The 19,740-nt window shown below is 44.0% G+C and overlaps 1 protein-coding gene across 1 annotated transcript in view; it reads right to left on the bottom strand.

Moving 5' to 3' along the window:
• Positions 1-3,501: 3,501 nt before the first annotated feature.
• HS1BP3 (HCLS1 binding protein 3) overlaps positions 3,502-19,740 on the bottom strand; it is a 53,225-nt gene continuing 36,986 nt past the window's right edge. The window contains exon 7 of the mRNA XM_079940101.1: positions 3,502-3,589. Coding sequence (XP_079796227.1) covers positions 3,556-3,589 — 34 coding nt within the window. The 3' untranslated portion in view covers positions 3,502-3,555. The remainder of the gene's footprint in view (positions 3,590-19,740) is intronic.

Raw genomic sequence — 19,740 nt, 5'->3', positions numbered from 1 at the left:
AATAAAACTCATGAGGGGGCTTTGTTTTGGAGAATCAAGTTTTCTTGATAACTAATATTTTATTAATTCAAGAACAAATATTTTAAAAAAATGTTTACATCAACCAGTATATAAGAAAGTTATTCTAAACAACACCATATTCTCATGCCTTCTTACAACAGAGTACAATGAAAAGAATTTATCATTAACTTCATCATTGTAAAGGGTCCAAATTCTAACTTATTTTATAATAGGCTGATCTTCAGGGCTGTTGGGTGAGCGGAAGTATTTGTGCCTACATTAAATGGCCTCAGATTACTCAGTTTATTGTGTATTTAGATTTGCTTTTTATAATTTTTCAATGTCTTCCACTGCTGATGAATTGGCAGTCTCAGTATCCCACCTGTGGCAACTCTTTTACACTGTTTTTAATTTGGGGCTTCTAATCTACTGTCATCTTGATAAAAACACATATATTTGTTAGAAGTGTGAGTTAACTAAGAGAACATAGATCTGAGTGAGGGCTTCACAGGTGGAGGCATTGACAAGCTGAGATCCAGAGTCGGGAGGGGTTCAAAATTAATGGCTCTTGTAGGCTGGGGTTATATCACATAATATCACGTAAGTCGTGTTAAAGACTTTGAACTTTATTCCGAGGGCCATTGGGAGCTATTGAAGGATTTCAAGAAGGGAAGGGAAGTGCTCATATTCGTGTTTTTAAAAGATTACTGCAACAGGGACAATTTCATGTACGGCGGAACTGTTGTCTGGAAGAGATGTGGATCTGGAAACAGAAAGGGAAGGAAATTGGGCCGTGAAGAGATAGTTTATTGGGGATTTTATACATGTGCTCTCTTCTAGTTGATAACCCAAACATATTCTCCCTTCAAAAGAAGCCATAGGAGAAATTTGTTTCCAGACTCTGTGCCAGGAGAAGTAATGCTTCCCCTAAGATACAGATATATTTTTATCTCATGGGCCTGTGAATCTTATAAATAATTGCATTTTCCTCTTTGCTTTGGTCACTAGGAGGCTCTACATATGTAATTCTACACACTGGCTTTTACCCTTGGCTTCATTTCTGATACATATTTTCCTTTTGCCTAGAATTTTTTATTTATGGTATCCTTTTGTATTATTTGAATTTTCATAGGTGGCATCAAATTGCTTTTGGAATGAAGTGGAGTATAATAAAAGAATTATTTAAAAGTCTGAGCTTGAAAAAATATGAAAAGAATCAATATCTCTTGCTATTTTGGTATGGCCATATTTCTCTATGTTAAATATTGCTTTAAAAAGCTGGGAAGTCCATGACACCAAAAGTATAAACTGCCAAAGAAAAACTAGATAAGTTGGATTTCATAAAACCTTAAAACTGTTATGCTTCAAAGGACACAATGAAAGAAGAGAAAAGATAGCCCACCAAATGAAAGAAAATATTTGCAACTCATTAGCAAGGGACTTGTATCTAGAATATATAAAGAACTCTTAGGACTCAATAATAAAAAATATAAAATCCAATAAAAATGGGCAAAAGGTCTGAATAGACATTTATTGAAAGAAGATATAAAATGGCCAATAAGCACAAGAAAAGATGCTTGGTATCATTAGTTATCAGGGAAATACAAGACAAAACTATAATGAGATATCACTTCATATTCATGAGGATGGCTATAGTCAAAAAGACAGATATTAACAAGTTTTGGGGAGGCTGTGGAGAAAGCAGAACCTTCATACACGGCTGGCAAGATTGTGAAATGGCGCATCTACTTTGGAAAACAGACTGGCAGTTTTTCAAGAAGTTAAACATAGAATTCCCATATGATCCAGCAATTCTACTCCTAGGTATACACCCAAGAAAAATAAAAGCATGTCTGTACAAAAACTTGTACATGAATCTTCATAGAAACATTATTCAGAATAGCCAAAAGGTAGAAACAACCCAAAAGTCCATTAACTGATGAAGAGATGAACTGTGATATAACCATACAATGGAATACTGTTTGGCCATTAAAAGGAATGAAGTAGCATGATACATGCTACAACACAGATGAGTTCAGAAAACATTATGCTAGTGGGAAGAAGCAAGCAATAAAAAGCCATATATTTGTATTCCACTGATATTAAATGCCCAGAATGGGCAAATATAGACAGAAAATAGCTTAATGATTGCTTAGGGCTGGAGGGGCTGTGGGGATTGGACTGTGATAGCTAAGGGCTATGGGGTTTCTTAGGTGCTGAAAATGTTATGAAATAGATTGTGGAGGTGGTTGAGCCACTCTGTGAATGTAATGAAAACCACTCAACTGTACACTTTAAATGGGTGAATTAGGCAGCGTGTGAATTATTTCTCAATAAAGCTGTTTAAAAAAAACTGCGGAGTCGCCGTGCTTGGTCCACTCAGTAGACTGAGTTAGTTAACGGGAACCCAGGTCTACGTGGCAGCACAGAGATGGGTTCAAACCCCAGCTCAGCCACTTCCCAGCCATGCAACCTCCTCAGACAAATAGCCTCGTCTCCCTAAAATGGAGACAGTGGCATGTGATGCACGGTGGGCTTGTGCTGGGTGGAAGGGTGCTGGCAACTCAGTAGTAACTGAATATATTGCTCCCCAGAGGGCCCTCCAAGGCCCCCGGCCTCAGAAGGTGCTAAACTTCCTAAATGAGTGGGACTTGCAGTCTCTTCATGACAATTGACTGCCATTGGCTTTGCTGATGTTTAGATGTTTAAATAATTCACCAGACTTTACAGGTCCGAGAAACTCAGGGAGCATGTTGGAGGGCAGGAGTGTAGCTGGGGCTGGCCCAGAGTGGGACTGGGTCTTGTTGCCTCGGGGATGGCCTGAGAGGAGCTGTCACTGGTACCCCCAGTGGTCATGTAACGGCTTGACTCTCAGCTGAGGAATCAATAGCTTTTCAGTCTATACCTTGCACCCTGCTTCTCTCAGCTTGTGTACAAGCCACGCTACTTTTAAACAATCCCCAGAGACAGCCCTGGATCTGCAGTTCTTAGTCATAAAATCACAGAAAGTCAGTTCCAGGCCCCCTCATGTTCAAGACACGGAGACTGAGGCACAGAGACGTGCAGGCCGGGCTGGAGGGCCTCTTCATCTCAATTCTCTGGAGGATTCAGAAGCATTTATTGAGCCCCTCCAGTGTGCTACACTCTGCGCCACGGTTCACGTGCATCCCCTCCCTTAATCCCAGCAACACACTTAGGAGGTAGATATTATTTCTCCCTTTTACAGATGAGAACACAGGGAGTAAGGTCAAGGTCACGCAGAGAGTAAGCAAACTGGATTCAAACCCAGTTTGTCTGATGCCAAAGCCCACGCTCGTTCTCCTGGAACGAGTCCCCCAATTTCTCCACTTCAGAAGCAGAGCAGGTCACAGAGAACAGGGGTCTCCTCCACCCCCATCCCCTAAGAGGGACTCTGCTCCCAGACTCCGGATTGTCAGGACATTCTTGGGCGCCGCCTGCTTGTGCTGCCTGCTCTCCTGCCCGCCTCACCTTCGCTCATTTCCGTCTCCAAATGCTGGATTCTCTGCAGCTCAGCCGCCTCCGGTTTGACCCTCTCTAAACATGAGCTTGGGAGCTTCTACTTAAACTCCTGTGGGAGAAAAGGAGAAAGAATTAGGGATGCTCCCAGTCGTAAGCCTTGAGTCTATCTCTCAGGATGCGTTTTGTTGCCAAAGAAAATGAAACAGATGTCTTGGCAATAGTTTCAAATGTTTCCTGCCAAACCAGGGGAGAGCTTGTCTTCAGTTTAGATGCAGCCATGAAAGAGAAGTCGCAGCCCTTATCATTCCCAGGAAACATGCAAACACACACGGGCTTCTTCAACCTGGGAGGCCTGCACTCCCAGCAGCCTCTCTCAACCCGATTCAGCATCAGCTGTGCAAGCATGCTGCCTTCCATCCTCCACTGCCCCCCAGGTTTCACATCAGCCCCTGTTCCCCATCATCTGGTGACTCCTGGGCCTCTTGGCCTGGCAGGGCAAGGCCACCTTCCTTGCTGGGCTTGTTCCCCATCATGTCCTAGATACACTTGTGCGTGTGTGTGTGTGTGTTGTAAAATACACACGATGTAAAATTTACCATTTTAAAGTGTACAATTCTGTGGCATTTCATACATTCACAATGTTGTGTAATCATTACCAGCATCTACCTTCAGAAGGTTTCATCACCCTGAAAGGAAAGCCCATACTCATTAAGTAGTGATTCTCTATTCCCCCTGTCCCCAGCCCCTGGCGGCCTCAAATCTGCTTTCTGTCTCTTTGAATTTTCCTGTTCTGGGTATAGAACATAAATGGTACCATATAACATGTGGTCTTTTGTGTCTAGTTTCTTCTGCTCAGCTTAATGTTTTCAAGGGTCTTCCATCCTGGAGCATGTATCAGTATTTCATGTGCTGAGACTTTATGGCTGAATAATATTCCATTGTGTGGATATACACACAGTGTATATTTTGGTTTTCATTCAACAGTTGATGGACACTTGGGTTGTTTTCTATCTTTTAGCTATTGTGAGTGGTGCCACTCTGAACATGCTTGTACAAGTTTTGTTTGAAAATCTGTTTTCAATATGGGGGGCGTATACCTAGGAGTAGAATTGCTGGATCTTAGGCTAATTCTACGTTTTAACTTCTTAGAACAACCAAACTTTTTTTTGACAGCAGGGCGCCATTTTACATTCCCACCAACGGTTTATGATGGTTCAAATTTCTCCATATCTTCATCAACACTTGTTATATTCCAATTTTTAAAAAAATTATAGCCATACTAGTGCGTATGAAATGGTACGTCATTGTGGTTCTGCTTTGCATTTTCCGGCTGGCTAATGACGTGGAACATATTTTCATGCACTTGGCCATTGGTACATCTTTTTTGGAGAAATGCTTATTGAAGTCCTTTGTGAGTTTTAAAATGGAGTTATTTTATTTTTGAGTTGTAAACGTTCTATATATAACCTGGATACTAGACCATTATCAGATAGATAGTTGGCAAATACTTTCTACCATTCTCTGAGTTGACTTTTTACTCTTCTTTTTTTTTTTTTTTTGCGGTACGCGGGCCTCTCACTGTTGTGACCTCTCCTGTTGGGGACGCGCAGGCTCAGCGGCCATGGCTCACGGGCCCAGCAGCTCCGCGGCATGTGGGATCTTCCCGGACCGGGACACGAAGCCGTGTCCCTTGCATCGGCAGGCGGACTCTCAACCACTGCGCCACCAAGGAAGCCTGACTTTTTACTCTCTTGATGGTATCCTTTGAAGCACAAATGTTTTAAATTTTGATGAAGTTCAATTTATTTTTTCTTTTGCTGCTTGTGCTTTTGGTGGCATATCTAAGAATCCATGACCAAATCCAAGGTCATGAAGATCAATCCCTACATTTTTTTCCAAGAGTTTTACAGATTTAGCTCTTATATTTAGGATTTTGATCCATTTTGAGTTAATTTTTGTACATGGTGTGAGGTAGGGTCCAACATCATGCATTTGCATGTGGATAGCCTCTCTGGCACCATTTGTTGAAAGGACTGTTCTTTCTAAATTGAATGGTCTTGGCACCCTTATCAAAAACCAAATGACCATAGATATATGGGTTTATTTCTTGTCTCTCAGTCCATTCCATTGATCTATATGTCTATTTTTGTCCCAGTACCATACTATTTTGATTATTGTAGCTTTGCAGTAAGTTTTGAAATCAGGGAGTGTGAGTCCTCCAACGTTGTTCTTATTTTTCAAAATTGCATTAGCTATTCAGGGTCCCTTGGAATTCCATATGAATTTTAGGGTTAGTGTTTCCATTTTTATAAAAACAATCATTGAATCTGTAAACCAATTTGGTGAGTATTACCATCTTAACAATATTGTCTTCTAATCCATGGACATGGAATGTTTTTCTGTTTATTATTTCCATCTTCTTTTATTTTTTTCAGCAATGTCTTATAGTTTTTGTGTACAAGTCTTGCACTTCCTTGGTTAAATTTATTTCTAAGTATTTTATTGTTTTCAATGTTATCATCTATGGAATTACTTTCTTAATTTCCTTTTCAGATTGTATATAGAAATACAACTGATTTTTGTATGTTAATCTTTTATCTTTCAACTTTGCTGAATTCATTTTCTAGCTATGATAGTTTTTTTGGTGGATTCTTTAGGCTATTTTATATATAAGATCATGTCATCTGCAAATATAGTTTTACTGCTTCTTTTCCAATTTGGATTTGCTTTATTTCTTTTTCTTGCCTAATTGTTCTGGCTAGAACTTCCAGGACAAGGCTGAAAAGAAGTAGTGCAAGTGAGCATCCTGTCTTGTTCCTGACTTAGCGGGAAGCTTTCAGTCTTTCACCAAGTGCTCTCTTGACTCTCATTGGCTCATCTGCCCACTCTGTTCAGGGTGTCTGACTCCTTGCCCTCACCCACTCTGCTGCCCCAAGGGAAACCACTCTTCAGCCTTTGTCACATCCTCCAGTTCCCACCTCTGCCCTCTGCAATACAGTGAATTTCCCCATCCTTCAAATCAAGAGTTTTTTGAGGAGTTCTCTGAATCTCACCCATGTGGCCCCAAATAGTCAATGTCTCTCCTCCTTGGCCGTCTCCCTCAGTCCTGACCACGAAGGAGACAGGAATAAACCTCATAAATGCTGGGGTCTTGAAAAGCACCTGTTTTCCAAGAGCCTGAGAGGTCGGGCTTGCTGAAAAGAGCTATGTCTGGGCCTGCCTTGCCACAGGAAAAACAGATCACCAATTTCTGCTGGCCCAATTGGCAGGAGCCCAGAGGAACCGATTGCCATCCAAGAGGCACAGGTGTTCCAGGGCACCTGTTCCATAGCAGGTAGAGCCTGCCAACTTGGCATGGAAACCCTTGTTTGTGGGTTGGACCCTTTGCTCTCTTAGCTGAAGGGGAAACCTGTCAGTGCCCACCCTGATGCCCATGCCCATGAGGCCAAGCACCTCTGTAAAGACAATAGCTTGAGCCACAAAAAAGCATGCTTGGAACATAAATCCAGAGACAGAAACCAGGCAAGCCCAGGATCATGAGCTCCTTTGGCTAAGGTGAGGTCATATCCTCATGGGAGCTCTCAGCCTCTCTGAGACCAGGCTAGAGGCTGCTGGGGACCCTCAACCACAACTGACATTGAACAATTCCCAGGAGAACTGCACAAAACCATCGTGACAGTGGGCGTTTTACAATCCCCCCTCAGGGTCAAGTGCATCCAGAGTAAATAGGGATACAGAATTCTGAAAAACATAATTAATACTTTCAAAATTATATATATATATACATATATACATATATACATATATATATATATGTTCCACAAATAGAATAAATACTTTAAAATATCTGTTGAACATTTAAAATTTGGTTATATCCTAGATGCCAAGGAAGATTTTTAAATTACAGAAATAGCAGTCATTTAGATTCTCATTCTCAGATCATAATGCAATAAGACTAGAAATGAATTACAAAGAGATTGGAAACTTGGAAACAAGTTTCTAAAACTTGGAAACAAAAGCACAAACATACCAACACTACTAGTATGTAAAATAGTTTTTCAGTTTCAAACAGGAACTAAAACTACAAATTTAACTTCTTGAAAATTAACTAAAATGAGAACATTATGTGATAAAATCTATGGGAGGGGGCCAAAACTCTTCTAGAGGAAATTCTGTAGCTTAAGTGTTTTTAAAATTAACAACTGAAAGGAAAATAAAATGTGATTTAAAAAAACTGAAAGGAGAAATGGATAAAGTTAAAATAGAAATGAATGAATTAGATGGAAAAAATAGTAAAATAGATCTTTAAAACCCAAAACTGGTTCTTTGAAAAGATGAAGAGGATAAATTTCTGATGAATATAACCAATTAAAAAAAGAGAGAGAAAAACCCTAGAAATGAAAATTAGACTATAACCACAAACATGTTGATAACTTTTAAAGTTATAAGAGAGTATGTTATGTATTTGAAATCTGGATGGAGTAGACAATTTTCTAGAAAAATATAAAGGATCAAAACTAATTTGAGGGGGCAGAGTCAAGATGGCAGTGTGGGAAGACATGGAGTTAGCGTCTCCCCACAAGTAGGGCACCTGCTGGACACTGATGGGGAACCCCAACGCCCAAGTAGACGGGAAGAACCCCCAAGCAAACTGGTAAGACGTCGGGGGACTGAGTGGGGAGGAGGAGTGGAGGCTGGACAAGACCAGCACCCTTGAGGTGTGGCTGAGAGGGGGAGGGGTTCCCACACCTGGAGGGACCCTCGTGGTCTTGGATCAGGGGTGAGCTTGCCCAGCGATTCCCCTGCCCATTCAGCCAAGGAAGTCTGCCCTGCTCTCCAGCCTAGGCCCTCAGAGGTCCCCTCTGGGCTGGGTTGGTCCTGGGGGCATAGGAGGGAGCCCAGGAGAGGCAGGCGGGAGGAGTCCTCCAGGATGGGAGGAGCAGGAGAGGAGTGGAGGGGGTTTGCCACATCCACTAAGGCCTAGGGAGCCTGCTGGGCACCCAGGTGGGGTCCCCCACCCTCTGAGACCAGGAGGAACGCCTGGGCCCCTGCTGTTCTGTTGAGCCTAAGCCCCACCCTGCAACACCCCCCTCCCAGGGCCTTTTCCAGCCCTGTGGGTTCTAAGTACAGGCCCCCACTCAGCTCGCCACCCAAACCTTGCCCCTGCTTAGGCCCCGCCCTCCACAGCCAAGGCCTTTTCCACTTTTTTTTTCCTCCTCTTTTTTACTATTGTGGTTCTGTTTCACCTTCTGGTTGTTATTTCATCAATATTTTTATTTTTATATATATTTTAACATATCTGTCAGTTTCCTAGTCTAATTTTATTTTTTTACTTTGTTATTTTTCTCCTTTTTTTTTTTATTGGCCAACATGGCTTGTGGGATCTTGGTTCATGAGCCGGTGGTGGGGCCAAAGCTCCTGCGGTGGGAGCTCCAAGTCGGAACCAGTGGACTAACAGATCCTCAGACCCCAGGGAATATTCATCGGAGTGAGGTCTCCTGGAGGTCTTCATCTCAGCACCAACCAAAAGATACAGACTGGCTGAATGGATACAAAAACAAGACCCATATATATGCTATCTACAAGAGACCCACTTAAGACCTAGGGACACATACAGACTGAAAGTGAAGGGATGGAAAAAGATATTCCATGGAAATGGAAATCAGAAGAAAGCTAGAGCAATACTCATATCAGATAAAATAGACTTTAAAATAAATACTGCTACAAGAGATAAGGAAGGGCACTACATAATGATCAAGGGATCAATCCAAGAAGATGTAACAATTATAAATGTTTATACACCCAACATAGGAGCATCTCAATACATAAAATCATAAAGATCAGAGCAGAAATAAATGAAATAGAAACAAAGAAAACAATAGCAAAGACCAATAAAGCTAAAAGCTGGTTCTTTGAGAAGATAAACAAAATTGATAAACCCTTAGCCAGACTCATCAAGAAAAAAAGGGAGAGGACACAAATCAATAAAATTAGAAATGAAAAAAGAGAAATCACAACTGACACAGCAGAAATACAAAGGATCATCAGAGACTACTACAAACAACTATATGCTGATAAAATGGACAACCACAAAGAAATGGACAAATTCTTGGAAAGGTACAATTTTCCAAGACTGAACCAGGAAGAATTAGAAAATATAAACAGACCTATCACAAGTAATGAAATTGAAACTGTAATTAAAAATTTACCAATAAACAAAAGTCCAGGACCAGATGGCAAATTCTATGAAACATTTAGAGAAGAGCTAACGCCGATCCTTCGCAAACTCTTCCAAAAAATTGCAGAGGGAGGAACACTCCCAAATTCATTCTACAAAGCCACTATCACCCTGATACCAAAGCCAGAAAAACATATCACAAAAAAAGAAAATTATAGACCAGTATCACTGATAAACATAGATGCAAAAATCCTGAACAAAATACTAGCAAACAAAATTCAACAGCATATTAAAAGGATTATACACCATGATCAAGTGGGATTTACCCCAGGGATGCTAGGATTCTTGAATGCACAAATCAATCAATGTGATACACCATATTAACAAATTAATGAATAAAAACCATATGATCATCTCAATAGATGCTGAAAAAGCTTTTGACAAAATTCAACACCCATTTATAATAAAAACTCTCGCAAAAATGGGCATAGAGGGAACCTATTTCAACATAATAAAGGTGTTATATGACAAACCCACAGCAAACATCATACTCAATCGTGAAAAACTGAAAGCATTTCCACTAAGATCAGGAATATGACAAGGATGTCCACTCTTGCCACTCTTATTCAACATAGTTTTGGAAGTCCACAGCAATCAGAGAAGAAAAAGAAATAAAAGGAATTCAAATTGGAAAAGAAGACGTGAAACTGTCACTGTTTGCAGATGACATGATACTATACATAGAAAATCCTAAGGAAGCCACCAGAAAACTACTAGAACTAATCAGTGAATTTGGTAAGGTTGCAGGATACAAAATTAATGCACAGAGATCTCTGGTATTCCTATACACTAGCAACGAAAAATCAGAAAGAGAAATTAGGGAAACAATCCCATTTACCATCGCAACATAAAGAATAAAATACCTAGGAATAAACCTACCTAAGGAGGCAAAAGACTTGTACTCAGAAAACTATAAAACACTGATGAAAGAAATCAAAGATGACATAAACAGATGGAGAAATATACCATGTTCTTGGAGTGGAAGAATCAATATTGTGAAAATGAATATACTACCCAAAGCAATCTACAGATTCACTGCAATCCCTATCAAACTACCAGTGACATTCTTCACAAAATTAGAACAAAAAATTTTGCAATTCATATGGGAACACAAAAGACCCTGAATAGCCAAAGCAATCTTGAGAAAGAAAAATGGAGCTGGAGCAATCAGGCTCCCTGACTTCAAATTATACTACAAAGCTACAGCAATCAAGACAGTATGGTACTGGCACAAAAACAGAAATATAGATCAATGGTACAGGATAGAAAGCCCAGAGATAATCCACGCACATATGATCACCTAATTTACAACAAAGGAGGCAAGAACATACAGTGGAGAAAAGACAGCCTCTTCAGTAAGTGGTGCTGGGAAAACTGGACAGCTACATGTAAAAGAATGAAGTTAGAACAATCCCTAACATCATACACAAAAATAAAGTCAAAATGGATTAGAGATCTAAATGTAAGACTAGACACTATAAAACTCTTAGAGGAAAACATAGGTAAAACACTCTTTGACATAAACCACAGCAAGATCTTTTTTGCCCCACCTCCTAGAGTAATGGAAATAAAAACAAAAATAAACAAATGGGACTTAATGAAACTTCAAAGTTTTTGCACAGCAAAGGAAACCATAAACAAGACGAAAAGACAACCCTCAGAATGGGTGAAAATATTTGTAAATGAAACAATGGACTAAGGATTAATCTCCAAAATATACAAACAGCTCATGGAGCTCAATATCAAAAAGACAAACAATCCAATTAAAAAATGGGCAGAAGACATAAATAGACAATTCACCAAAGAAGACATATGGATGGCCAAGAGGCACAGGAAAAGATGCTCAACATCACTAATTATTAGAGAAATGCAAATCAAAATTACAATGAGGCCTTTCTTACCTCACACCGGTCAGAATGGCCATTATGAAAAAAATCTAGAAACATTAAATGCTGGAAAGGGTGTAGTGAAAAGGGAATCCTCCTGCACTGTTGGTGGGAATGTGAATTGGTACAGCCACTATGGAGGACAGTATGGAGGTTCCTTAAAAAACTAAAAATAGAACTACCATATGACCCAGCAATCCCACTACTGGGCATATACCCTGAGAAAATCATAATTCAAAAACAGTCATGTACCACAATGTTCTTTGCAGCACTATTTACAATAGCCAGGACATGGAAGCAACCTAAGCATCCATTGACAGATGCATGGATAAAGAAGATGTGGCACGTATACACAATGGAATATTACTCAGCCATAAAAAGAAAGAAAGTTGAGTTATTTGTAGTGAGGTGGATGGACCTAGAGTCTGTCATACAGAGTGAAGTAAGTCAGAAAGAGAAAAAGAAATACCATATGCTAACACCTATATATGGAATCTAAAAACAAATAAAAGGTACTGATGAACCTAGTGGCAGGGCAGGAATAAAGACGCAGACATAGAGAATGGACTTGAGGACATGGGGAGGGGGAAGGGTAAGCTGGGACGAAGTGAGAGAGTGGCATGGACATATATACACTACCAAATGTAAAACCGGTAGCTGCACAGGGAGATCAGCTCGGGGCTTTGCGATGACCTAGAGGGGTGAGATAGGGAGGGTGGGAGGGAGACACAAGAGGGAGGGGATATGGGGATATATGTATGCCTATGGCTGATTCACTTTGTTCTACAACAGAAACTAACACAGTATTGTGAAGCAATTATACTCCAATAAAGATCTATTAAAACATAATTAACTTAAAAAAATTACAAAAACCTGTGCAGATGAATATTCATAGAAGAAACAGAAATAATTATCAATGAGCTAAGTCCCTCCAAAGACCAGGCCCAGGAAGGATTACCTTTGAGTGGCAGGTGAAGATGAAGCCGGGGAGGGGGAGGGGCAGGCTGGGGGAGCTGGCTGGAGAGCTTGTCTCCCAGCTCTGTCTTTATTATGGTTGGTCTGCTGTCCTGTTCTCCACATGAGCCTGGAGCCCCAGTTCTTGGATTCAGGCTCTGGGATCCCTCCTCTTCCCTCCCTAAACTTGGAACCCTTGAACCTCAGGTTGAAGGGGGTCTTCCTCAAGCCCAGCCCAAAGGCACCAATGTCAAGAAAAAAGTTACTTCAAGAATAGGGAGGTGAATCAGCAGGACTGCTTCTCATTTATTAGCACTAATAACGTTTTAGGCTTAGATTAAGAAGAAATGAGGTGCCGTGTGTAAAGCTCCTAGCAGGTAACCATGCAGGGTGTCTATTCTCATGTCACCATGGGACAACACAGAACAACTCCCCCATCTCTGATCAAAGCCTGCAGCCGGATGAGCCCCTGCCCCACACCAGGATCCCGATCTGCTGCTCTAACAGGGCTGCGTGAGCAGTCTTCTGCTCTCTAGCCCCTGAGAACCCTGCAACAGCACTTCCTTATTCCCAGTAAGCAAGGATCTGTGCACTTTCCAATCCAAAGGGAGAGCTGATAGACAGCTTTGGCAGCACTGAGACTTCAAAGCTGCTCCAGGGGTCCAGGTGGACCATTGGGTCTCCTCCCAGGAAGGCTCGTTCTCTTCAGAGCCCTTGTATCCCAAGCCCCTGGAGCTTGACGAGGCCTTTGAGAGCACCCTGGGTGTGTTTTCCTGATCCTGAGGCCCTCAGCCTTGTTCCACGGGGGAAGGGAAGAGGGAATCCATGGATCTGTGGAGGCCATCTCACCTACCCTCAAAAGGTACCACCTTGCAATAAGTCCTCTGCATCTGCCTGCCCAGGACAACACAGGGCAACTACAGGAAAGAAAAAGGAAAGTTGGAAATCATGCAGTGGAGGAGAGAGAAGTTTTCAATGAACCAAGACCAGTCAATGCCTGGGGTTTCCAGGACTTGAGGATTTGGACCTTTCATTTCCCCAGAGGACTCGGGGGCAGGTCCTCCGTTTCATCAGGTGCCCCCTGCTCCTTCCCTCCGTTTTGCCCATCTGCTGGACCAGAAACTCCTTCCACCACCAAATGTTTGCTGAGCCCCAGCTGGAGCCCAGGGCACCTGAAGGCTATGCAGGGAGCTCACTGAAAATAGGGCATGGTCTGGTGAAGCAGGGCTGGCCTCCTGGTGTGCTGAGTATCTTCTGGGCTAAGGAACTTCCTCACTGTGGCTCCTTTTTAAAAAATAGATTTTATGTTTATATGTTATAAAAGCAGCGAAGAGTAAAATTGAACAGAGAATGCAGAGTCCCATGTACCTGCTGTCCGCGAACACTCCCAGCTTCCCCCACAATCAACACCCTCTACCAGAAAGCACATTTGTTATAACTGAGGAACCTACACTGATACATCATTGTTATCCAAAGTCCATCGTTTACATCAGGGTTCACTCTTGGTGTTGCACATTCCATGGGTTTGGACAAATGTATGATGACGTGTATCCACATTATAGAATCATACACAGTATTTTTACTTCCCTAAAAATCTTCTCTGCTCCACTTACTCATCCCCTACCTCCCAGCCCCTGGCAACCAGTGATCCTTTTACTGTCTCTGTAGTTTTACCTTTTCCAGAATTTCATAAAGTTAGTATCATTGAGTAAGCCATCTTTTCAGGCTGGCTTCCTTTACTTAGCAATATGCATTTAAGGGCATGTTATGTTTTTTTTTCGTGGCTTGATAGCTCATATATTTTTAGTGCTGAATAATATTCCATTGTCTGGATGTACCATTGTTTATTCATCCATTCATATACTGAGGGACATCTTGGTTGCTTCCCAGTTTTGGAAACTATGAATAAAGCTGCTATAAACACCTCTGTGCAGGTTTTTGTGTGGATGTAAGTTTTCAACTTATTTTGGTAAATATTAAGGAGCATGATTGCTGAATTGAATGGTAGAAGTATATTTACTTTTGTATTGTGGTTCCTTTTTCAACAGCTTTATTTAGGTAGAATTTACAATAAAATCTCCCCATTTTAAGGGTACAGTTCAATGAGTTTTTTTTTTATAGTCATACTCAAATTTTAGACTATTTCTGTCACCTCAGAAAGTCTCCTCATGTCTCCTTGGCGTCATTCTTCCCTCTCCCCTACCCAGCCCCAGCCCCTGGCAACCGTTGATCTGCTGTAGTTTTGCCTTTGCTAGAATTTCATATGAATGGACTCATACAGTATGTAGTAACCATGTTTTGAGATCCGTCTGTGTCATTATATCTACTCGTAGTCTCCTCCCCATTTGCTGAGCACTGTTGCGCCGTATGGATGTAACTGCTGGTCTATCCGTTGCCTAGTTGATGGCTATTTGGGTTGTTTCCTTTGGCTGGGGGTGAGGGCTGTTTTGAATAACGCTGCTATGAACATTTGTGTATAAGCCTTTGTGGGCGTGGCTTCTTTTCAAAGCGGGTGCTGGACACCCTCTGCCCCACTGCGGCCCGGAGTGAACAGGGGATGATGAGAAGTTGGAGTAGGCCCAAGGCGAAAAGAGGAAGGGGCACGAGTGCTGAGACACCTCAGTCAGTCCAGTCAGGCCACAAGGCTGCCAGAAAACTCTCCTTGACCTTCCCTTCCCAGCTCCGCCCCGCCAGTTGCTCTGAACAAAAGGTCAGGGGCCGGGAGAGGGAAGCCAGTGGTGTTTATTTCCTTGTCTCCATGGTGCTGGGAGAGCTGCACCAGGTCTGGAGTGTGGGGGGCTGCTGGGATGAGCTCCCTGGGGCCATGGCCCCACTGGTGTTATTAGGAATATTCGTCAGAATGACATCTTTTTCAGCAGCTCGTTTCCGGCCATTTCCATCTTCCTTAACCTTCCATGGCCCATCCAGATCTAGGACCCTGGTCACCTCCCTGGGGCCCCAGACACCAGGCCCCTCAGCGCCAGGGCCCTTTAGTGGGTCTCTGATGGTTTTGCATGTGTCATCTCTCGTGATCCCCACCCCGTGAGGCAGCAGGAGCAGGCTGTGTTCGCTCTCTCTGCACACCTCTGCTCAGAGAGGCCGAGAGGTTGACATAGAGTGACCCACCCTCACACATGAGCCCCCCGGCGGCTTCCCTTTCTACCCAAAGGTCTGGTTCTCAGTCTTAGATCAAGAGAGGAATCCTAGAATTCCTTACAGCACATTAAACAACTAACAACTCAATGGAATTTTGATTATTCACGTATAAGGTGTACCAGGTACTGATCAAAGAACTTTACAAATATTAATTTTCTCCCTATAACTACCCTAATGAAGCAGGTACAATTATTACCCTCATTTTATAGGTGAGGAAACTGAGGCACAGAGAGAGTAAGTAACTGGCCTGGAGCCACACAGCGAGGAGGCTGGAGAGCCAGGGGTTGGCCCACCCTTCCAGCCGCTGCCCTCTGCTGCCCAAGGATTTTTTATTTGTTTGTTTCATTTTCCAGTCATTAATTTTCTTAACAGTTTTACTGGGGTAGAGTTTAATGGTATAATTTAAAATTCACCCACGTAAAGTATACAATTAAGTGATTTCAGTAAATATACAGAATTGTGCAACTATTACAACAAACCAATTTTAGAACAGTTCCCCATCCCCTCCCCAGCCCAAAAAAAGATCCTTTGTGTCCATTGGCCACTGTTTCAACCTCCAACCGAAGGCAACTGCTAATCTACTTTCTGTCTCTGTAGATTTGTCTTCTGGAAATTTCATATGAATAGAATTATGCAATATGTGGTCTTCTGAGTCTGGCTTCTTTCACTCAGTGTAATGTTTTTGAGGTTGACCCATGTTGTAGCATGTGTCAGCACATCGTCCCTTTTCGTTGCTGTATAATATTCCATTGTGTGCCTATTCCGCATTTTATTTATCCAGTCACTAGCTGATGGACTTTGTGGGTGTTTCCACTTTTTGGCCACGGCGAATAAAGCTGCTGTATTTGTGTACACGTTTTTGTGTGGACATGTTTCCCTTTCTCTTTGGGTACATTCCTAGGGGGGGAGATGCTGGGTTGTATTGTAAATCTATGTTCAGCTTTTTTAAAAACTGCCAAACCTTTTACGCAAGGTGCTGCAGCGTTTTCCATTCCCATGTCTGTGGCTTACATTATACAGAGAGTGAGGCCAGGGTTCCAATCCTAGGGCCACCCATACAACCAGACCGAGCCTAACTACAGCCCTCAACTGTCTGGTCAGTAGAAGGAAGCCCTCAGACCAGCACTGGGTTGCGCTGAGCCTCTGCTGCTCGGGATGGTCCGAGAGACAGACAAGAAGTTAGCTGTTCTGCTTTCTACTCTAAAAATTGCCCTCTGGGACCGAGGGCGCTTCTTAGCAGGAAATGAGCCGAGTGGCTATTAAACCAAAAGAAAAAAAAGAAACACACGAACGGAGAAGCCAAGAGCAATCTTGCCAAGGTAAGAAAACCAACTTGAGAAGGCCGAGGCCTTGGGACACCCCCTCGGGCGCCTGGGAGTTGGCCCGCAGGTCTTACTCTCTGGAAGCCTTTTCCATCTTCCTCAGGGGCCCAGAGAGAGGATGGTGGGTGTCGGGGGGAGGGCAGACACCTGGGAAAGCCATCAGGCCACTCCTGAGCCAGGGCTCCGAGCAGGAGGCAATGTGGGTCCCCAGAAAGACCTCTAGAGCCCTGCAACCCTCCAGGGAGGGAGTCACAGCCCCCTGTCAGTCAGGACGGCTCTGAGCCCTGCTGAATCTCCATCTTGTGCTACATGTTGCTCTAAAGAGTCATTCTTACTAAGATTTGAAGGGAAGCGGTTTGGGCATTTCTGGGGGCAGCTGCAAATGAGAGGAATCTAACCCTGGCACCGGGTAAGTGTCCAACAAAGGTACCTCCATCCCAGCTCCCTCCCCGACCTGTCCCCTCCTCAGACAGGGTGTGGGGATGACAGGGTATTGCTGAAATACAAGCCCAAGGGGACACCACAGAGGCCATGGCGTGGACAGGACAGAATGGGACGCTGCCTGCCTCAGCTTACTCGTGAATTGCATCCACTCAGAACACGGGTAATCAGACCTATTTGGAGCCTACCATTGCCCTGGGGAAGGGTGTATAATGGCCCAGAGGTGTCAGGCCCTGGGGCTCCACCAGTGGTGTGTCCTGCTCCCGCCACTGGACACAAGCAATGTACAAAGTCCCGGGACTGTTGTTAGCGGTGGGGTGATTTTCCCCAATTTTGTATGATAATAAGGCCCCAAGACCACATGGTACCACATGGCACCCAAAAAGCCCAGAAGCTGATACAGGAGATATGAAGTCATCACTTCTGCACTCAAGTAGCTCAGCCTCAGACCCTGAGGCACTGAACTGGGTGGAACAGTGTCCCCCCAAAATTCTTGTCCACATGGAACCTGTGAATGGGACCTTATTTGGAAATAGGGTCCTTGGAGATGTAATTAAGGGAAAATGAGGTAATACTGGATTCGGGTGGTCCTAATCTAATGACTGGTTTACTTCCAAGAACAGGGAAATTTGGACACAGGGACAGAAAAGACACAGAGGAGATGACTGTGTGAAGACAGAGGCAGAGGCTGCAGTGAAGCAGCTACAAGCCAAGGAACTCTCAGGATTGCCAGCAAGCACCAGAAGTTGGAAGAAGCAAGCGAGGATTCTCCCCAGAGCCTTCAGAGCGAACGCGGGCCTCCGGAAATGGGAATAAATTCCTGCTGTTCAAAGCCACCCAGTTTGTGGTACTTGCTACAGCTGCCTTAGGAAATTAAGACAGTGACTAAGAGCTGGGGTCACCTTGCATGTAACACGGTATTGCTGGGGGGGGCAGGGGGGGAGGGGCAGAGAGGGCTGCGTGGGAGGAGGTGCTTTTCCTAGTTGTGTCTGCTGCTTGGGCAGGAGGCCCAAAGAACAGAACAGAACCTACAGTTCAGCGTGGCTCACGGTAGACCCGGCTTTGATGACTCATGTGTTATCATCTTTGTGTCCTCCATCGTGCCTAGAACAGGTACTGCACCCAGAGGTGCTCAGGAAACATTCATCGGCCAGGCTGGCCGGGTCTCTCTTGCTCTGTGTCTCTTGAGCACCAGGGCTGTGCCGCCTACACAGGCCTTGCCACCCGCTGCTCTGCCCTGTATTGTTCGTGCACTTTTCTTGTTCCTTGTATGCGCTTATTCATCAAACTGCTTGATGCCCAAGCACGATGGGGAGCTTCTAGACCAGAGGGGCTGACCTGCATCTTTCACTACGCCTCACCCACCTGACTCCCCGTGTTCCACGTGTCACGGCGCCTGCACACGGTAGGTGCCATTAAATGCTTAGCGTTTGCGGATGCGTTCGGCATGTGAGGAAACAGACGGGATTGGCTGCCTGGGCTGGAGAAAGCTACCCCAGCTTAACTCAAAAAGGAACTTAGAGGCTGCCGCTATTTGCCAAATTAGCAGAGAAGCATCGGCACCTCTGGAAGTTGCCAACAGGGATTCCTGCTCACTGGGGCCACGCGCCGAGCCCATGATCCCCGCTCCAGGCGTGCGGCTTCATCCTGAGCGTGACCTGAGAAATGAAATCCCTCAGCTCTCACCGGCGGCCAGCGCCGTGGTAAACCAGAACCAGAGGTTCAGCCACGAGAGGGATGCGCATCTGTGCTCCAGGCTGTACGCACCACGCTGCACACCTGGGTCCCCTTCACCATGTCGTACGTAGCACAACACCTGGAAGTCCACGTCAGTGCCCGGGGCTGTGGGCGAGGCTGGGCGGAAGCCGGCAGTGCCTTCTGACCAGCCATCCTCAGCCTGCCCCATCTCACTATTGTGCAGCTTATCCTGGGCAGGGGTCCCTCTGGGATGAACTCTAGTGACCAGCCCAAGGAAAGCCCTTCAGGCACGAATAGGACGTTACAGCCTACCTGGCCGTTCACATGAACCCAGGGAAGTCTCTTCACTCGGCACTGCAGGGTGAAGGGACGTCGGATAGCCCAGCTGGACCGGAACCTAGATCCCTCCAGGCCCACGGAGCCTGGTCCTTTGGTCGGCTACCCCCACCCGTGAGGCCTCAGGGAACTGTTTAAGTGATGAGGGTTTGCACTGAATGGTACCATCCACAACTTGACACTGAAAGGTCATCCACTCAAAGGGGCTCTGAGTGTCGACCACACCTGC

The sequence above is a fragment of the Stenella coeruleoalba genome (genome assembly GCF_951394435.1).
Source record: "Stenella coeruleoalba genome assembly, chromosome: 13".
NCBI classification, from domain to species: Eukaryota; Metazoa; Chordata; class Mammalia; order Artiodactyla; family Delphinidae; genus Stenella; species Stenella coeruleoalba.
This window is presented reverse-complemented; position numbering and strand designations above follow the sequence as displayed.